At 44.0% G+C, this 17663-nt stretch overlaps 1 protein-coding gene across 5 annotated transcripts in view; it reads left to right on the top strand.

Annotated features, from left to right (window-relative positions):
* The window catches only part of Sil1 (SIL1 nucleotide exchange factor), a 255742-nt gene that overhangs the window by 163064 nt on the left and 75015 nt on the right, over positions 1–17663 (top strand). For all 5 annotated transcript variants that reach the window (XM_031365349.1, XM_031365350.1, XM_031365352.1 and 2 more), the window contains 2 exons: positions 4003–4123; positions 11049–11142. In XM_031365349.1, coding sequence (XP_031221209.1) covers positions 4003–4123; positions 11049–11142 — 215 coding nt within the window. The remainder of the gene's footprint in view (positions 1–4002; positions 4124–11048; positions 11143–17663) is intronic.

Below are 17663 nucleotides of genomic sequence, written 5' to 3'. Positions count from 1 at the left end.
ACAATGTTAACTCAATCGCTGGACTCAGCAACAACTATAATCCTAATCTTGTAAGCCATATTAAATCTAAGTCCTCCGGTGGCAAATCCGCCAGGATTCCCCATATAAGCTGGGAGACACTAGTAGCTACATCTTGCCCTCTCCCTATCCCCATCCAAAAAGCGCCTAACTCTTTCCTGCTTCCTCTCTTCCTCCGTCCAACCCGGAAGCCTTGCCTATTCATCCAGTGATTGGTCCCTTTATTCATTTGGGGGAAGGTTCACTAGAAGCCCTCTGAGTACGTGACTCATTCCTCTTTCCATACAACCCCTCCTGGGAAAGCGGAATTAACATCTGAATACAGGCAGCACCAGGACAGCACCAGGGCAGCACCAGGGCAGCACCAGGCCATCATACACACTTCCCCCTTTCTGTTCTAATAAAAAACAAAACTTTTCTCTCAAATATAAGTAGAGCACAACTATTACCATTTTGTAATTTATAAGGTAGAAGATGACCTAACACCCAGTCCATCATATTTTGTCAATAAAATAGAACACTGTCATCTATCCTAACTTAAAAGACTTATAATTCTACACCTGACTTATGCCCTGGCTTTCGACAGTATACCATCTGGAAACCATCCTCTCAAATCTGTTCTCTCAATGTTAAATAGCCTGGGTTGACTATGAAATTATAAGTAGTCTTTCAACCCCATCAGAAATCCAAAGAATAACCAATATTATCTGAAGATTTAGGAAGCCTAATGTAAGACCCTGACGAGCCTTAGCTTACCGGAGACCCCCTGAGTGAATCACATGGAGCCCAGACCACTGGCACCCACCCACAATGGTGACTCTTGCCTTGTGCTGTCCCACTACCAGGTAGTTGCTGCCATCAGTGAACTAGGTCACCTCTGCATCCAGAAGATGATCGACAGGTCCTTTTGCCATCCTTGGTTCTCAGCTAGAATCTGCTGGCAATCATGAGCTGGCAGATTGAACTCAGGGTCAGGTAGCAGAGTGGCCAGGTTGATGGCCACTAGTGATGTGAAGGTCACCCAGTCTGAGTTTAGCAACAGAGTCTGATAATGAGTCATGAGGGTGTTGGTAAGCCATCAATCCAGGGGCTGGCAAACAATGCTCTCCAAGGCATGGGGGCTGTCACAGTCAGATTTTGCCCCAGAGTCAATTTATCAGCATCTTTAAAAGGAGCAGTGCAACCGCCACTGTCAATAGACAAGCAGACCACCCAGCAGCAACAGGGTCTAATTTCTTTGACAGATAGGCAACTGGTTGCTTCCACTGAGTGAGCACACCCTTTTCCAGAGGCCCATATGCCCTGAGTGAGAGAGCCACCGTGATATCAGGAGGTTTGGCTCTCAGGTCTCCTCCTCCCATTCCTCCCTTTGGTGAAGGGGGTGCAATGGCTCCAGTCTCCTGTCTCCTATGGGCTGGGGAGCTGGTACTGGCGTTGGCAGGGCTATGGGGGCGTGGGTAGGGAGATTTGGAAGAAGAGGGTCTTGGAGTAACAGGTCCGCTGTTGAAGAGTCTTGGAGGATCAGAAGTTTCTCAGGTCTGGATCTCTCCTCCCACGCTTCTTTCTTCCTGACAACCAGAACCTGTGGGGTGGGTCTTGGGAAAGAAAGTCTTTTATCTATTGGGGGAGGGGGGGTGTTCCTCCACTAGATGTTTTTCTTTTTTCCTTTTTTTTTTTTTTTTTTTTTTTTTTTTTTTTTTTTTTTTTTTTTTTTTTGGTTTTTCGAGACAGGGTTTCTCTGTGTAGCCCTGGCTGTCCTGGAACTCACTCTGTAGACCAGGCTGGCCTCGAACTCAGAAATCCGCCTGCCTCTGCCTGCCAAGTGCTGGGATTAAAGGCGTGCGCCACCACCGCCTGGCTCTCCACTAGATGTTTTTAAGGTAACTACATAGGGCCCTTGGTCCAGGTGCCCTAAGGATTCTGATCTAAAGACTCCTCTACTGCTTTTGATTACCTGCAAGTCAAAATCCCTACAAGTGGTTCACTTGGAGAAACAGAGAGTAAATAACTTGTCTTTCAGTCTGTCCGATGTTCAAAACAATGTCGTCAGTCTAAGTCCAAGAACATAGAACAAGATACCAAGAAACACAGAGAAAAACAATTACCACACGGACAGCTTGACCTTGCCATGGGTGGGCATCCAGGTCCCTGAACACAGAGAAAGACAATACACAGTTCACCCCTTCCATGGACACAATTACAGACACTAGGTACTCCTACACACATACATAACAAAGCCAGATAACAGAGTTGCTTGGCCAAGCCAGCCACAGCCAGCCACTCCAAAACAAACTAAGTACTCCTGCACACAGCAGGGGCCAGATAAACCAGGCTATAGCAAGACTCCTGCCTGATACTGTGCTGTTTCCAGAAAGAGCAGAGCCTTCCTGGCTCCCTCCAGGGGGAGCCTGAAGTGACGTTAAGGCACTGCCCTTAGCACTTGACCGCACCAGACTCCATAGGCTCTCCAAGCAAAAAAAAAAAGTCTGAGACTTACAGACTCAGACTTTGACAAACAAAGACAAACAGAAACCGCTGCAAAAACTCTTGACCTCCCAACACTTAGGAGGCCCAGGCAAGAGGATCAAGAGTTCAAGGTTAGCCTGGGATACATAGTGAGTTCTAGGCTAGCTGGCTTACATGGTGAGACTATATATAGTTTAAAAAATCATTTTCTTGCCGGGTGGTGATGGCGCACGCCTTTAATTCCAGCACTTGGGAGGCAGAGGCAGGCAGATTTCTGAGTTCGAGGCCAGCCTGGTCTACAGAGTGAGTTCCAGGACAGTCAGGGCTATACAGAGAAACCCTGTCTCGCAAAAAAAAAAAAAAAAATCATTTTCTTATGCCTAGAAAATATTATTTTTGTATTCCTAGAAGCTGTCATGCAGGTCTGTTGTGTAGTAGTTGCCTGGTAAATGCATTTTCTGTGAGAATGAGTGAATATAACATTCCATTTATACTATATGATATTGCATAGTTGCTTGTAAACTATCCCTGAGTACTTTTGTGCATTCATACACATAGACATAGCCCATCCATTTACAACACTTGTTTCCCCAGCCAATGGATCTGTTCCTCTGAGATAAGTGGGTGTAGTTTTTCAGTTTCTCTTAGCTGTGCTACCTGCTTCCTTGGCTTTTTGTGTCTTGCTGCCTTCCAGTAACTACCTATTTATTTATTTATTTATTTATTTATTTATTTATTTTCATTTACTTTTTTTTTTTTTTAAAGATAGGGCTTCTCTGTGTAGCCCTAGAACTGACCAAGCTGGTCTTGAACTCAGAGATCTACCTTTGTCTGCCTCCCAAGGACTAAAAGCATGCCCCCTGGCTTCCTTTTTCTTATTCATAATTGTTATTGGCCACATATTTTATGTACTTTACAGGGTGTGGAAATCCAAAAAGAAGACATACAGTTCTTGTGATCAGGGAAAAGAGATGCAAAAGAGCCTGGTTTTAAAAAAGAGGGTGAAGAGACACAACACTTGCTAGCATTCTGGGGTATCTTGGATGCAGTGGGACTGCTTAGGGGGAGGGGCAGGAAGGGTTTTACAAAAAAGGCAATAATGTCTCAGTGTCTTGATGCTTAGTTGAGGAGTTACACACCATTTACCCAGTGCATATAACAACATAGCTTATTAACCAAATCCACAGAAGATACAAAGTAGACTTGATTATCACGTTCTAATGAGCAGATGTCAATCTTGAGATTATGTCTACCTTGCCTTGGGTCTTACAGATTCTGTTATAACAGTAAAAAGAATCAGTATGAATGGAGCGTGGGAGCCAGGAGAGGGAGAGGGAAGGAGGGAGGGGAAAAAAGAGAGAGAGAGAGAGAGAGAGAGAGAGATCAAAAAGGTAAACTGGAAGTGGTTGTCTGATCTTCAGGAAGTGCTCAGTCCTGTTGGCGTTAGCCAGGTATTCCACCCCTGTGTCCTACCAAGGTTCTTCTACCCCATGCAACTTTTCTCTTCTTGACTTTCAGGTCAGGCTGTTCCTGCTGGATCCCATGTGCGAATGAACCTACAGACTGGAGTAAATGAGGTGAAACTCCAACAAGAAGACAAATTCCAAAATAATTTGAAAGGATTTAAAAGAGGCAGAAGGTAGTGTATTGCTCTTAGGGCTGGGAGGCTGAGTGACTACACTGACTTGGAAATACTAGCAATGCTACCCAAAGTCATGAGTAGTGAGTTTTTGTTTGCTTATTTTTTTCAAGACAGGGTTTTTCTGTGTAGCCCTGGCTATCCTGGGATTCACTCTGTACACTGGGCTGGTCTCAACCACAAAGATATGCCTTTGTCTACCAAGTACTGGGAATAAAGGCATGTGTTATCATGACCAGCTATGTGCATTATAATTTTTATTTGAAATTTAACAGTGTAGAATTTGTGATAAAATTGTCAGGGTTTTATGAAAGTTTACTTCCACAATCTTTGGAAAGAAATACCTTGCAAAGAAAATAGATCCTTTTAAAAGGCTATAGGGGGAATGCTTAACCTTTTTTAAAAGAGAAACTGTTTCCCCAGTACTTTAAGAGCACCCATTTGAATCCCAACAATTAATGTACTGATTACAGATGAGTCATCTATTCATTAAAACAAGCCTGCTAGGCTTTCTGCTTTGCAGTGATACTTCCTTGGTGAACAATAAAATTGCCTTTAAAAGTCTTTAATTCAGACTAACTTTTCCTCTTGTTAGTCAGTGGTAAAATAGGCTTTCTCATGGTGTGTGAGTAGAAGCTACCACATTCCCCCATGGTTACAGGTTTCCTAACTTTTTAATAACCAGTTTGAGGGATTTGATTTTAGAGAATTAACAGTTTCTATTTTTCCTCTTAATTGCCTTGAATTAACACATTTTTCTTGCTTGGTGTCTCCTGAATTGAGAGGAATGGAAACTTGATGTGGTAGGCAAGGATTTCTAGACCCTTTTTCGTAATACACCTGACCAAAGGTCATGTGTCTGTTTAGTCAAGTGACACTCATCTCATAAAACAGCATGGTAGATTTGGGCAGTTTTTAGAGTTAGAAATTTCTAATTTATGTTACAGTGGAGACATTTGTTGTCATCCCAAACTGGGCAAGTTCTTTCCTCTTCTCCATCTCTGTATTAGGCCTGTACTTGCAGTTGTCCAAATAGTATAGTTGTTCCTCTCTCACAGTCATATAAGAATAATCTGGTATAATTCTACAGCCATGCTACTTTTTCTTCCTCCAGAAGGCATCATGCACATAAACTTGGGTGAGGCAAGGTACTTTGAACTCTTCTCTCACATGCAGTCCAATTCTTACTTTTTAATGAAAAAGCCAACCTCCAATGTCTTAAGAATATTGACCTAGGCACTTGAGTAATTCAGAGCTGTTGGTTTGTTGTTATGTACGCCCTTTCCACCTGCTGACTGCATGCAGGTCTACAGTAGGAGCACTCACTAGATGGCCCTTGCTCCTTTGAGAGCAAAAGCCTTCTGTGTGTGGGGTAGAGACACCATAAGGAGACACAGTTGTTCTCACTTTTCCTCTTTGCTTTTCTCCTTTGGACTGTCTCTGAGAGCGTTGCCTCTAGGATATGCCGGACATTTCCTCTTCTCCCTCAGCTGTCATAGCTTTTCTGTCAGAGCCTCCCCTCCCCTCCTCCAGTTGTACTTCACAGTATCTTCCTGGCTGCTCAGCAGTGGCCTGGGAATGGAGGCTTAAGAAGGCATACAGAGAGCAGTACAGTTATTTTGGTTATCTGATGGTGGGCTTTGGAAGACAAGGCTTGCAGCTTTCTATCAGGTCTCAGGTGAGCCAGCAAATCACTGTGCTGAAGAGAAATGGGGGAGCCAAGGCTTTCCACTAGTCCTACTGGCTAGGTTGCTACTTAGAGCTACAATGCTTGTGGGCTCTGGGCCTGTGCAGAGACCCTGCCTTAGGGTAGTCAGAGAGTGCTCTTGGCACTGCCTGGCTTCAAGCATATTTTTAGGCATAAAAAACATAAAAGTTTTATTTTACATCCTGTCAGAGTCTTCATAGAATAAACATGTCTTTGCTTTGGAATCTTCTTTGAAACCTCCTTCTACATTTGAGGAAGGAAAGACAACCTTTACTGCATCTGAGTTTACCATCTTGGATTGGGCATTTGCCATGCTGTGTATGGTGCAATGGAGAAGAGAGGTGCCCGTGACAAACTGTTTCCTGCTGCACTGATTCATTTCTCAAGACTATGGAGTGCCTCTGTGGCAGGCACTGGGGAAACAGTAAGAAGCAGATGCAGTGGTCGCCTCCATAAGGTGAATGGAGGCCTTGTGCAGGTTGGCAGGCAGACAATGAAGAAAATAAACATATGAGTAAGATCATTACAAATTATAATAAGTTCTAGGGAAGAGATGAGCCAAGGTAATGAGTCTCTGCAGGAGATCATGTTAGATAGGGTGATTTGGGAAGGAAGGCCTCATCAGCATATTTGAACTGAAAGCTAAAGAAAGAGAATTTAAATCCTACAATGAATTAGGTTTGTAAGTCTAGGAAATATAGTATTTCAGGCAGGTGGCACAAAAGGGACCCCAGGTTTGTCAGAGTTTTGAAACAGGGAAATGATTCGAGATATAGGAGATGAGAATGGAGAGGTAGATGTGTGTGAGGTGGTGCAGTGTGTGGAGTATTAAGGAGCATTCTGGATGGTCTCAATTCACCTTTAATTGTAGTAGAATGGACCAGAGCATTTAGGCAAGAGAGTGACTTAGGATAGCTTAAGAAATAACCGTAGTATCTGGATAAGAGGCTGAAAATAGGGAAAGAAGAAGCAAAACCAGCAGCATGTATTTCAGTAGGTCAGACAAGATGCAGTGGTGACTAAGACCAGCGCTTCCTACTGCAGAGTGAGTGAATTTAGACAGTTTAGAAGTGCAGCTGAAAGGACTTGCTGAAGAGTTGGGTATAGAGATAGAAGGATGTGAAGAAGATGTGGAAAGGCCTCATTTGGGGTTGAGCCCCTGGGTGCTCAGAGGTGTTATTTTTTTGAAATAGAAATGTAACAGTTGGGCCAAATTTTTTTTAGAGATAATTATCATGAATGATGTTTTTATTAAATAAGTTTGAGGTATTTGAGACTCACTTGATGGGATAGCTGGCTGGCTCAGAAGGTAAAGGCACTTCCTGCCAAGCCTGAAAACTTGAGTTTTATCCTCATGGTGGAAGGACAGAACCAGAGAACCCCTGAAGAGTGTCCTCTAACTGCCACATGCATGCCATGCACCAACCCTGCACCGTAAGTAAATAGATAGAGGCCAGAGAAGGAAAGTTAATAACTAGCCATTTTTCTCTTTGCTGTAAGCAAACACTGAGGGAAATAAGGAATTTCTTATTTGGGCTCAAAGTTTCAGAAGTGTTATACCATTATGGCAGAAAGAAGCAGTCCCCAGGACATGCCTCCCTCACAGTGGCCCTCTTTCTTGAACTAGGACCTACCTTCTATTCCATTATCTCTCCCAAATGCCATTGTATCATGAATCCATCAAGAATTTAAGCCCTTAGGACAGGGCCCTTCTGATCTAATTGCCACTAAAAATTCCTTTACAGATACACTAAGAGTTATGCTTTATAAATTCCCTAGGTATTTCTTCATGAAATCAAGTTTAAAATTAATCATGAAAATCAAGATTAGCCCTAGCATGTCATTGCATAAGATCCTGCTGTTTTAAGGAAGAGGTTTGAGCTAAAGCTTTTAGTGTGGGAATCACTGTCAGAGAAATATCTTAATGTCTCTAACTCTGAGGCATTCCAGCATGCAGGGTGCAGGGTAGGAGATGAGAAATCATTAAAGAGATGAGGAGGAATGAGGAGTCAGATGAGCATAGAGGGGGGGGGGTAGACTGTGTGCATGCTGCTGGGTGTTGGAGGAACAGAAAGGTTGATTATCAATCATTGGTAATTAACTATAATGAGCAACATTGGACAGCTGTAGGGCTGGGGAATGTAGCTCAGTTGGTAAAGTGCTTGTCTGTATGCATGAAAGTTGTGGAGCCATCGCTAGTACAACATAAACCAGGAGGATTAGAAGTTTAGGGCCATACTCAGGGCTTCATGATATGTTTGAGCCCAGCTTGGGATATGAGACCTTGTCCCCTTACCCCAAAGAAACAACAAAAACAGAACAGTATTAGCAGCATAGTAAGAACAGAGTCGACGTTAGAGAAAATGGTAATGTAAAAAGGAAAAAATAATGAAAAAGAAGATAGCCCTCAGGAGGCAAAGACGCAGGATAGCTTCAAGTCCAGCTTAGAGGCCAGCCTTGTCTAATTACAATGTTCCAGGGTAGCCAGAGTTTCATAGTGAGTCGCCCTATCTTTTGTTTTGGCTGATCTGGAACTTGCAATGTAGACCAGGTTGACCTCTGCCTTTCATGTGCTGGGCAAGAGTTTGATGCAAGGCAAAATGGGATTTTTGTTGTTGTTGTTGCTGTTGACAAGTAGAGAAGGAGGAAGAGGAAGAGGAGGAGGAAGAAGAGAAGAATCTGTTCCTCCTACAGCTCCTGAGTCCTTAGCTCCCCATGGATGGTGACAGAGCGGTTATCTTCATGTGCTTGGCAGTGGAGAGAGAACCTAATCTCTTTGAGAGAGTATGCTAATCACTTGAACGAAATACACCTTTAAAAGAGTAGCCGCCTGCTGACACAGGAGCTAGTGCTCAAGAAATGGGAGTGGTTAGTTATAATAAATTGGTTGGAGTCTAAGATTTAGAGAAAATGAGCTTTTACCTTGGAGCTCTAAAGACTCTATGATGAACCAAAGCTGAAAGAGAGCCCTGAACACACATCTGTGTAATAAAGGTTGAGACCTGATGGAACCTGGAGTAGAGCAGGGCGGCGGCCATTCCCCCCTTTCCTTTGAAATGTCTGCTCAGTCCTGCTCGCCCAGCACCTAAGCAGTCCATTGGTGGACGCTAGACAGCTGCTTGGCACCTGCTTGGCAGCTGGGCAGTGCAGCTCTGTGATCAGTTTGGCACGCATTCCCACCCTGCTCCACCACAATGCCCAAGGGGAAGGCTAGCATGGATGAGTGGCAAAGGTGGAGCCCAATGCCTCGCCACAAGGCTGTTGGCCAAGCTCTCCCCTGCTGAGGTAAATTAGGGAAAAGGCTGTGGGAAGGGATAAATTATTGGACAAAAAAGCACAAATGAGGGAATCAATGGGGGGGAGGGCAAAGACCAAACAGGCTGAAGTGGCTGAGCAGCAAACTACAGATCTGCCTGCTGACAAAACCCAGAGGGCAATAAAACCAAAGCCTGCCTCCAAAGTAGGAGAGAGAGAAGCCACACCCAACTGCCTGTGCATCCTGTCTGTTCCATTCCTGTACAATCCAGAGGATGTCTTATCAACTATTTTGTAAATGAGAGTTTTTTGGTAGCTCTGGAAACACTTTTAAAAGGTGAGGGGAAAATCCCACCTCATCCCATTTTTTAAGTGTAAATGATTTTCTAAGAGGTTAAATCATTTACTGCTTGGTGGTGGAGGTGGAGGTGGTGGTGGTGGTGGTGGTGGTAATGGTACAAATACCATCACCCAAAAATACCAGGATACTGAGTCAAGAGGGCAGTGCCTGTCTCAGGGGGTTACCATAACATTCTGTAGAGGGGGCTAGTTTCATATCCTACAATACAAAGCATACTAAACAGCAATTTGGAGTCTTAGTCATGCATTTGTGTCTGGAATATTTTAAGATTTATTTATGATCTTGTGTTTCTAGTAGAACCATTTACTAAAAATCACTCCTTCCTTGCTCCTTGATCTCTCAGAACTGTAATGTCTCTGGTCATAGAAGTCCATTTTCGTTACAGTTGTGATAATGTGCTGTGAATGATGGAAAATTTGAATGTACTGTGTGTAGCATGAAGTTGTGAACCCGTGGAACTGAGAATTATGAGTGTTTGATTGCTATGTGAAGTCTTAGGGAAAACCTGCCAAGTTTGCAGCTGGAACATTACTGGACTAAGTTAAAAGAGAACCAGCATATGGTTCTTCAGAGTTTAGGCACATGTGTTAAGAATTGGAATGTCAGCAGGCATGGTGGTGAAGACCTTTAATACCGACCGGCAGGAGAATCTCTATGAGTTCAAGGCCAGTCTGGTCTTCAAAGAGAGTCCAGGACAGCCAGGACTGGTTATACTGAGAAACCCTGTGTGTATGTTGGGGGGGGGGGGGGGGGGTGCGGTGAGGGGTGAAGAATTGGAAAATCTGTGCACTATGCATCTCAACCAATACAATCTCAGTTGTGAATGAACAAAAAGTCCTGCTCTCTTTAACTTAACTGCAGCAGCAGTCTGGCTGTGTCAGCGCACTCCCATTTGTCTGCCCAGCTCATGCTCTTGCCTCTGTTAACTCCACCAAAGAGGCTCTCTATCCGGTTAAGATGCTAGCTGAACTTGAACAGCTCCTGGAGGCATGGGAGGAGATCTTACCGCCCGCCATATGGGTTCCTGTACTCCATCCCCTTGGAAGATGACTGTAGAAGGCAGTGGTTGGTTCTACTCCTAGGTCTCAAATCTGTTCATTGTTAGATTGGCATACACCTCTGTGCTCAAACATTGGCTTTAATGTGTGAATCTACCCATTTAGTTGTCTAAGACAAGTTGGTTTGTCAAATCAAGTCTGGAACATTCTGGAAGTCTCAGGTCCCTATTGCTCTGCTTCCCTGAAGATTATAGATGAAGGTGCCTCTTACTCCTGTGTCTTAATTCCTTGCTTCCCGGGGCTCTGCTAGGACACATGCTCCTGTGCACAGCAGGCCAGAAGCCTTTCCAGGGTCAGCCTCTGTTTGCCCAGTGCGTTTCCCTTCTGTCTCATGAAAACAACAACAACAACGTCAAAAACTCATTTGGCTTCAGTTACAGTTAAGACATTGGATTCTGGCTGCCATAAAGGCAAAGGTTTGACAGTATACCAAGTGTTAGAACTGGCCTGGCCAAGCTTACTCTCTCTGGATGCCAGTCACCCATAACTACTGTCTTTCTTGGAGAAGTGCACCCCTCTGACTCTCAGCTTCTCTATGGACAGGCTGGACATCAACACCAACACATACACATCTCAGGACCTCAAGAGTGCACTGGCCAAATTCAAGGAGGGGACCGAGAATTCAAAGGATGAACTGGTATGTGATGGTCTTTCTAGTTAGATTTTGTCAGGAGAGAATGATTGTACCTGAAAACTTTTATAGGGGGCATGGAATAATAATATTGTAAAATAATTTAAGAAGTTATTTATGGCCGGGCAGTGGTGGTGCACACCTTTAATTCCAGTACTTGCGAGGCAGAGACAGAGGCAGGCAGATTTCTGAGTTCGAGGCCAACCTGGTCAGTTCCAGGACAGCCAGGGCTACACAGAGAAACCCTGTCTCAAAAAAAACAAAAACAAAACAAAACAAAAAAAAAAAACAAAAAAGAAGAAGAAGCTATTCTATTTATGACAAATTAAAACCATTTATATGCTATTTTTAAAAACTTCACAGAGCCTTTCTGGTTTTGTTTTTTGGATGTTTGTCTTAGGTTAGGATCCAGTGTTCTGATGGTTTGGAGAAATTGTAGAATAGAGGAGATTATTATCCAGAGCCCACTTGACAATACAAATCTCTTTTTGTTTTTGTTTTTGTTTTTTAAATGGGGATCAGTGGAGAGATTGCTCAGTGGCTAAAAGCACTGTCTACTCTTGCAGATGACCTGGGTTCGGTTTTCAACACCCATTTGACAGCTAACAACTGTTTTTAACTCCAGTTCTGGGAGGTCTGATGCTGCCTTCTGGCCTCTGCAGGCAGTGCACACATGTGATACACAGACATACTTGCAGATAAAACACTCATGCACATAAAATAAAAACAAACCTTATTTTTTTTTCAAATAAGAAGGCAGACAAGAGAGGAAGAAGCCTGAATCTTTGTCTTTTTTAAATATCACAAGTGTGTTGTTTTGGGGGCCTCTGGTTTTTTTAAGCATCGAATCTGGATGGGTCAGGAGGATGACAGCAGTTTCCCTACCCTGAAATCTCTGCACAGGCTAAGGTGTAAGAGGGAGAGCTGGAGAATTTGTGCCCTAACTTTTGGGAGGGCTCACTGATACAGCTCAGATGAGGATGAAATACTACTGAGGTGGACCCCCGAGTCCACAGAACACCCAGGGAATGTCACGAAGCACTTCTGGGATTCCCACTTGAGTCCTGGCGGCCCTGAAAGACTCTTCTTTGACAGCTGCTCGGTAATCCATGTTCCCCCTTCCTCTGTCTTCTCCCAGTCCCTCTTGCCCTGGTCTGCCTCTTGGCTCTTTCCCTTGAACACTGGGAGAATTTTAAAAGGGCAGCATTAAATTCTTGGCAGTTTGTATGTTAGTTCAAAATGGTCCTTCTGCCTTAAACATGGTTTAAACTACATTTATACATTTATGTTGTAGGGTTATGGGTGGTGCCTGCTATAGTGCACATGTGGAGACCATTTTATGAGGACTGTGTCTCTTTCTACCATATGAGTCCTAGGAATCATTTAGATTCTTTAGAAGAGTTTCTGAGGCTAATGAACCTTTAGAGTGGAGTTAGTGTTGATCTTTTTAAGACATATTAAAGCCAGATGTAATAACACACACCTGTAATCTCAATATTCAGGAGGCCAAGGCAAAAGGTTATGACGTTTGAGTTTTTATATGTTACCTAATAATATTTATCCTCAGCACTCAATGAGGCTGCCAGCTGTTACCCTTTTAATACCATCTAACAAAACTGATCACAAACTAATTCAGAATGTCCATCTTCTCAGATGTCAAAAAGTCAATATTTTGATCAGTAGAACTCGACATAGAAGTCAGCAAGGATCTCATATCTCTGAAAACACTTCTGAATTCATAGGACCAACAGCAGTCAAGATGGAGATATTCATAAGTGAAATGTGAGTTACCAAGCAAGGTAACTACACGAGTGAGCCCAGTGCTTAATCCCAGCAGTCTAGAGGCTAAACAGGAAGATCTGAGCTCTAGGCTCTCCAAGACTCATAATAGATTTCCAGACCTGCTTGGATTGTATAGAGACTGTGGCAAGTAACCAAGCCACACCAATACAAACCCTCAGAGCCTCCATGTCTTTAGTTATCTTACCAAAGTCACATGTCCATCATAGAGAGAATGCATGTTAGAAGGGAGGGTGGGATTGGCCTAAAGTGATGAGTGCTTGTCATTCTTGCAGAGGACCCTGGTTTGATCCCCAGCACCCACATGGTTGCTCACAGCCTTTTGTAACTGCAGTCCCAAGGGATTCAGTGCCCTCTTCTGAGCTCTGTGGGCACCATGCACACACATGGCACACATACAGGAGAGATACTCATACACGTAAAACGATAAAATGTGTAAGTCTAAAAATAAAGAAGAAAGGGGCAGGATGACAACTGCAGCATGCAAGGTCCTGATGCATGGGAGTCTGCCTTACAGATGCACAGGTGAGTAGTGCGAGACAGGGAGGAAGAGCAAAGGGGAGGCCAGGAGAGCCTGGAATCCTAGGTTCAAGATTGGTGCCTATGGCCAGGAATTTAGACCTTTCCCACCATCACCTTCGATCTGGGCATCATTGTGGGTCTGTAAGGAACTTAGAAATTGTTCCAAATTCTATATCTTCTGTGGATGAAAACCCACTTAACCTTATTCTCTCTGTTTTCTTGGAGAAGTACAATTGAATTTTCTTTCTCAGACAATGACATTTTCTTTTCTTAATTTAGTTAGCATAGAAAAGCATAAGTAATTTTTAAAAGATTTGAAAAATGGAAAGGCAAAGATTATAAGTTTCCCATTGCTGTTTTAAAAAATCTGTTTCCCTCTGCAAAGGGGTCCACAGAATGCACAAAGCAAGGCCTTAGTACCTGCTGGATTGAGCCACCTATCTGCCTCTTCCTTGCTGTTTGCAACCTCAGCAAGCAAGAGTGTGGAATCAGAGTCAGGTTGTTAGCTTTGCCCTGGGACCTGGGGCTTCTGCCTTCACTAATCTAGATGGACTCAGCTCACTGTCAGCACTGGCTCAGAGACAAGCACATTAGCTTGAAATAGGTTTGTGGCTTTTTGTTTGTTTTTTTTTTTTTTAAGCATGTCTCCTGCTCTTGGCTACAGATCCTTACATACTTTTAACTAATTAATTTTTAAGTCCATCTTATGTAATGCCTTGTAAATATACAATGATGCTTTTGCTCTGAGCACTGAAAAACAATCCTATCAGATATTGACCATATCTCTGTGTTTCTCAGATTTGACATGAAATTTGCAGGAGAAAGGGTATCAATTCTCTTGAATTGATAGTTTAATTAATTTAGATAAAGTTTCTTGCTTCTCAAAAAAAGTTGTCTTAGGACTGGCCAAATGCCTCAGTTTAGAAAGGTGCTCGCCATTAAGCCTGATTACCTGAGTTCAGTCCTGCAAATTTGTCTTTTGATCTACATAAATGCATGCTGTCTTAGTCAGGGTTTTTGTTCCTGCACAGACATCATGACCGAGAAGTGAGTTGGGGAGGAAAGGGTTTATTTGGCTTACTTCCACATTACTGTTCATCACCAGAGGAAGTCAGGACTGGAACTCAGGAAGCAGGAGCTGATGCAGAGGCCATGGAGGAATGCTGCTTACTGGCTTGCTTCCCCTGGCTTGCTCAGCTTGCTTTCTTATAGAACCCAGGATTACCAGGCCAGGGATGGCACCACCCACAGTGGGCCCTCCCACCTTGATCACTAGTTGAGAAAATGCCTTACAGCTAGATCTCATGGAGGCATTTCCTCAAGGGAGGTTCCTTTCTCTGTGATAACTCCAACTTGTGTCAAGTTGATACACAAAACTAGCCAGTACACACACACACACACACACACATATATATGTATATATATATGTATATATATATATATATATGCCATGACATGCATGTATGTACACATATATATACACACACACATTAAGTAAATATGTGTAAAAAAATTATGACTAAAAAATGTCATGACTTTTTTAAGCTTTTGACTGTGTGACAAGCCCATGTTTCCTCTTGTTCTCACTAAAGATAACTAAAACCCATATATAACCATAGCTGCAATATGGAAATTTCTAAAAGGTGGTAAAGCAGTTACCAATTGGACAGGGATTTGGGGCTTTAGGAATGACATATCAGAATCTTTCTTGGGTCTTCTTTTAGCCCTATATATTCTAGCCTGGACACTAGAGAATCTCACATGCTGAAATGTTGGCAGGGTCTCTCTCAGTGCATGGCTTAGGGTAACCTGGAATGCATTGTATCCCAGGCTGGACTCAAACATGTGGCTCCCCTGCCTCAGTCTGCCAAGCATACTGGCATGTGCTGCCAACCCTGGCTTAAGTAGCAGATTCTAAAACACTAAAAGGTTTTTCTTTCTAGCTGGAGAAGGAGTAGTCTACAGAGATAAAGATTTTGACAACACCTGTCCTACTTCTGCCAAAGCCCTGGGACCCTGACTGCCACCCCATAATGCATGCTCAGTCCAGTAGAAGATGAGCAAGGGAGTCTAGAATTCTACCTCCCTCTTGGTGGTGGCAGCAACCCTGTATTCTGATTCCTGTTGCAGAGTCAGCAGAAATTGACTGGGGAGCCTGAACTTGCACCTAATGACAATGGCAGTTCTGAGTCAGGACTCTGCTTCACCTGAATGGAGCCAGTAAGAGCAGGCCCTGCACCTCCCTCTGGGCATAGAGACTGGTTGTGGTGCTGGGGTGGTGTGGGCAGAAAGCCAATGGGGAGCTTGTATACCTCTTCCTGGCACCCCAGGTGGCTTTTCACTTTTCTCTGATGAGGTAGTATCAGTGGGGCTACATAGGGAATCTGTCCTTCAGTTCCCATCATGGTGGCAACAGACAGCTGCCCTCTGTGGTCGGGTCAGTGGGATAAGTGAGCAAAGAGCAAGAACTATTCATTTTCAAAAATGAGCGTATTAATTGCCTCACAAGTGTGGTGTCAGTAGAGACCAATAGGGGGCGCTATTCTTCCATTCACGAGGCTATCACATGTTCCAGTGATAACAGCCAAATGTTCTTTGCCCTCCCAGCCTAGGGTGAAGGGCAGGCATTGGTTTGGACAGAATGGATCTGAAAAAGTTAAAAATTGCATACAGGTCCAGGACATAATCATTTATCTCCAGAAAAACCTGACCAGCATCCACATTGTTATGAAATATAATGCAGTAGCAAGCAGGGATACCTGGTGGGGCCATGCCAAGGTGTCCCCCTGAGAAATCATGCCATATGACAGACCTGGTATAATGGAGGTTTATTTATGGAAAGGGAGGGGAGTGAGGACCTGGAGATGGGGTAGAGGCAGACAGACAGGAGCAGAGTCACCAGGGCAAGGGCAGAGAAGAGCAGAAAGAGAGACATAAAGAGAGGACTTTGGGAACATATGGGGACAGACAGGGGGATGCTAGTGTAGCAAGCCCTCACCTCAGTCCTCTTATACACTGCCAGGCCGCCTGAATCTGGTGGAGGTATTAATCTATTGCTAGGTCCCTATACACACACACACACACACAGAGGGTGTGGAGAGAGAGAGAGAGAGAGAGAGAGAGAGAGAGAGAGAGAGAGAGAGAGAGAGAGAGAGAGAGAGAGAGAAAGAGAGAGCGCAAAAACTACCATTTGGAAAATTATACAGGAAGGAGACAGGTCAGACCAGTACTGAAAACTGACCTCTCACTCATAGCTCACAAAGTAGGCTGGAACTGGCACAAATACACACTAGCAGGCAACTGACTACCTACTGTCGCCGCCTTACTGACCAGCAGAAATAAGGAGGCAACAACGAGCTCTTCTCCAAGCCGTTTATTCAGGAACCTTGTACTACAGAGTCATTCGTTCATCTTTTCTTCTTCTATATCTAGCCCCCAGCCCTCACGGGTTAAATATTTTCCCTGGTCCCAATTAGCATCGGCTCCGTGGCAAAACATAATAGGCTGTAGAGAATCATGCCATCTTGCATCACAAACTGGAGGCACGCAGCTTTTCCAACTAAGGGCTTGTTTATCACAATGCTCTCTACTCTGGCTGGAGACCAGGTGTTCAATATATATAGGGTGGCAGCTGCGGCTCCCCACAGTTCCCCCTTTTTGTTTTAAACGCAACAGGCAAGAGTAGAGGTCTGATCTCCAGTAACCATGAGAAGGACATTGCAATGGCCCTGCAACCTGGTAGTAATATCTCTTGGCGAAATATCAAACCCATCTTCGAGAACACATACAGCTAGTTTGTACTACAAACCGGGCTTAGTTAGCCACTCGGTACATGCCTCTGTCTTAGGTGATTTATTTGCCATAGCCCTAACCCGTAGCAGCCAAGTTGGTGCCATACCCGTCCTATGCCTTTTTCCTGGAGGTGGGACCTGGGGCATCAACCCACATGCAATCAGACGTGCTCTCCAAGAGACTGCTAGAAGCTGATCTCTAGTGCAGTGCTTAGCTTTGCATCCTGAGTGTGAAGAAGAGCATTCAGAATAGTTAACCAAGCCTGTGGAGATTGCCTTGCCTCCAGGGCTGCAAATGCTTGCACTACCAAAGCAGCCTGTCATTGCTGCCGTACCCGCATAGACGCACCACAATGCCAATATACTGACAAGGACCAGTAAAGCACCCACGGTTCCAATATCTGCCCACTCTTT

This window comes from Mastomys coucha, unplaced genomic scaffold (assembly GCF_008632895.1).
Source record: "Mastomys coucha isolate ucsf_1 unplaced genomic scaffold, UCSF_Mcou_1 pScaffold13, whole genome shotgun sequence".
NCBI classification, from domain to species: Eukaryota; Metazoa; Chordata; class Mammalia; order Rodentia; family Muridae; genus Mastomys; species Mastomys coucha.
This window is presented reverse-complemented; position numbering and strand designations above follow the sequence as displayed.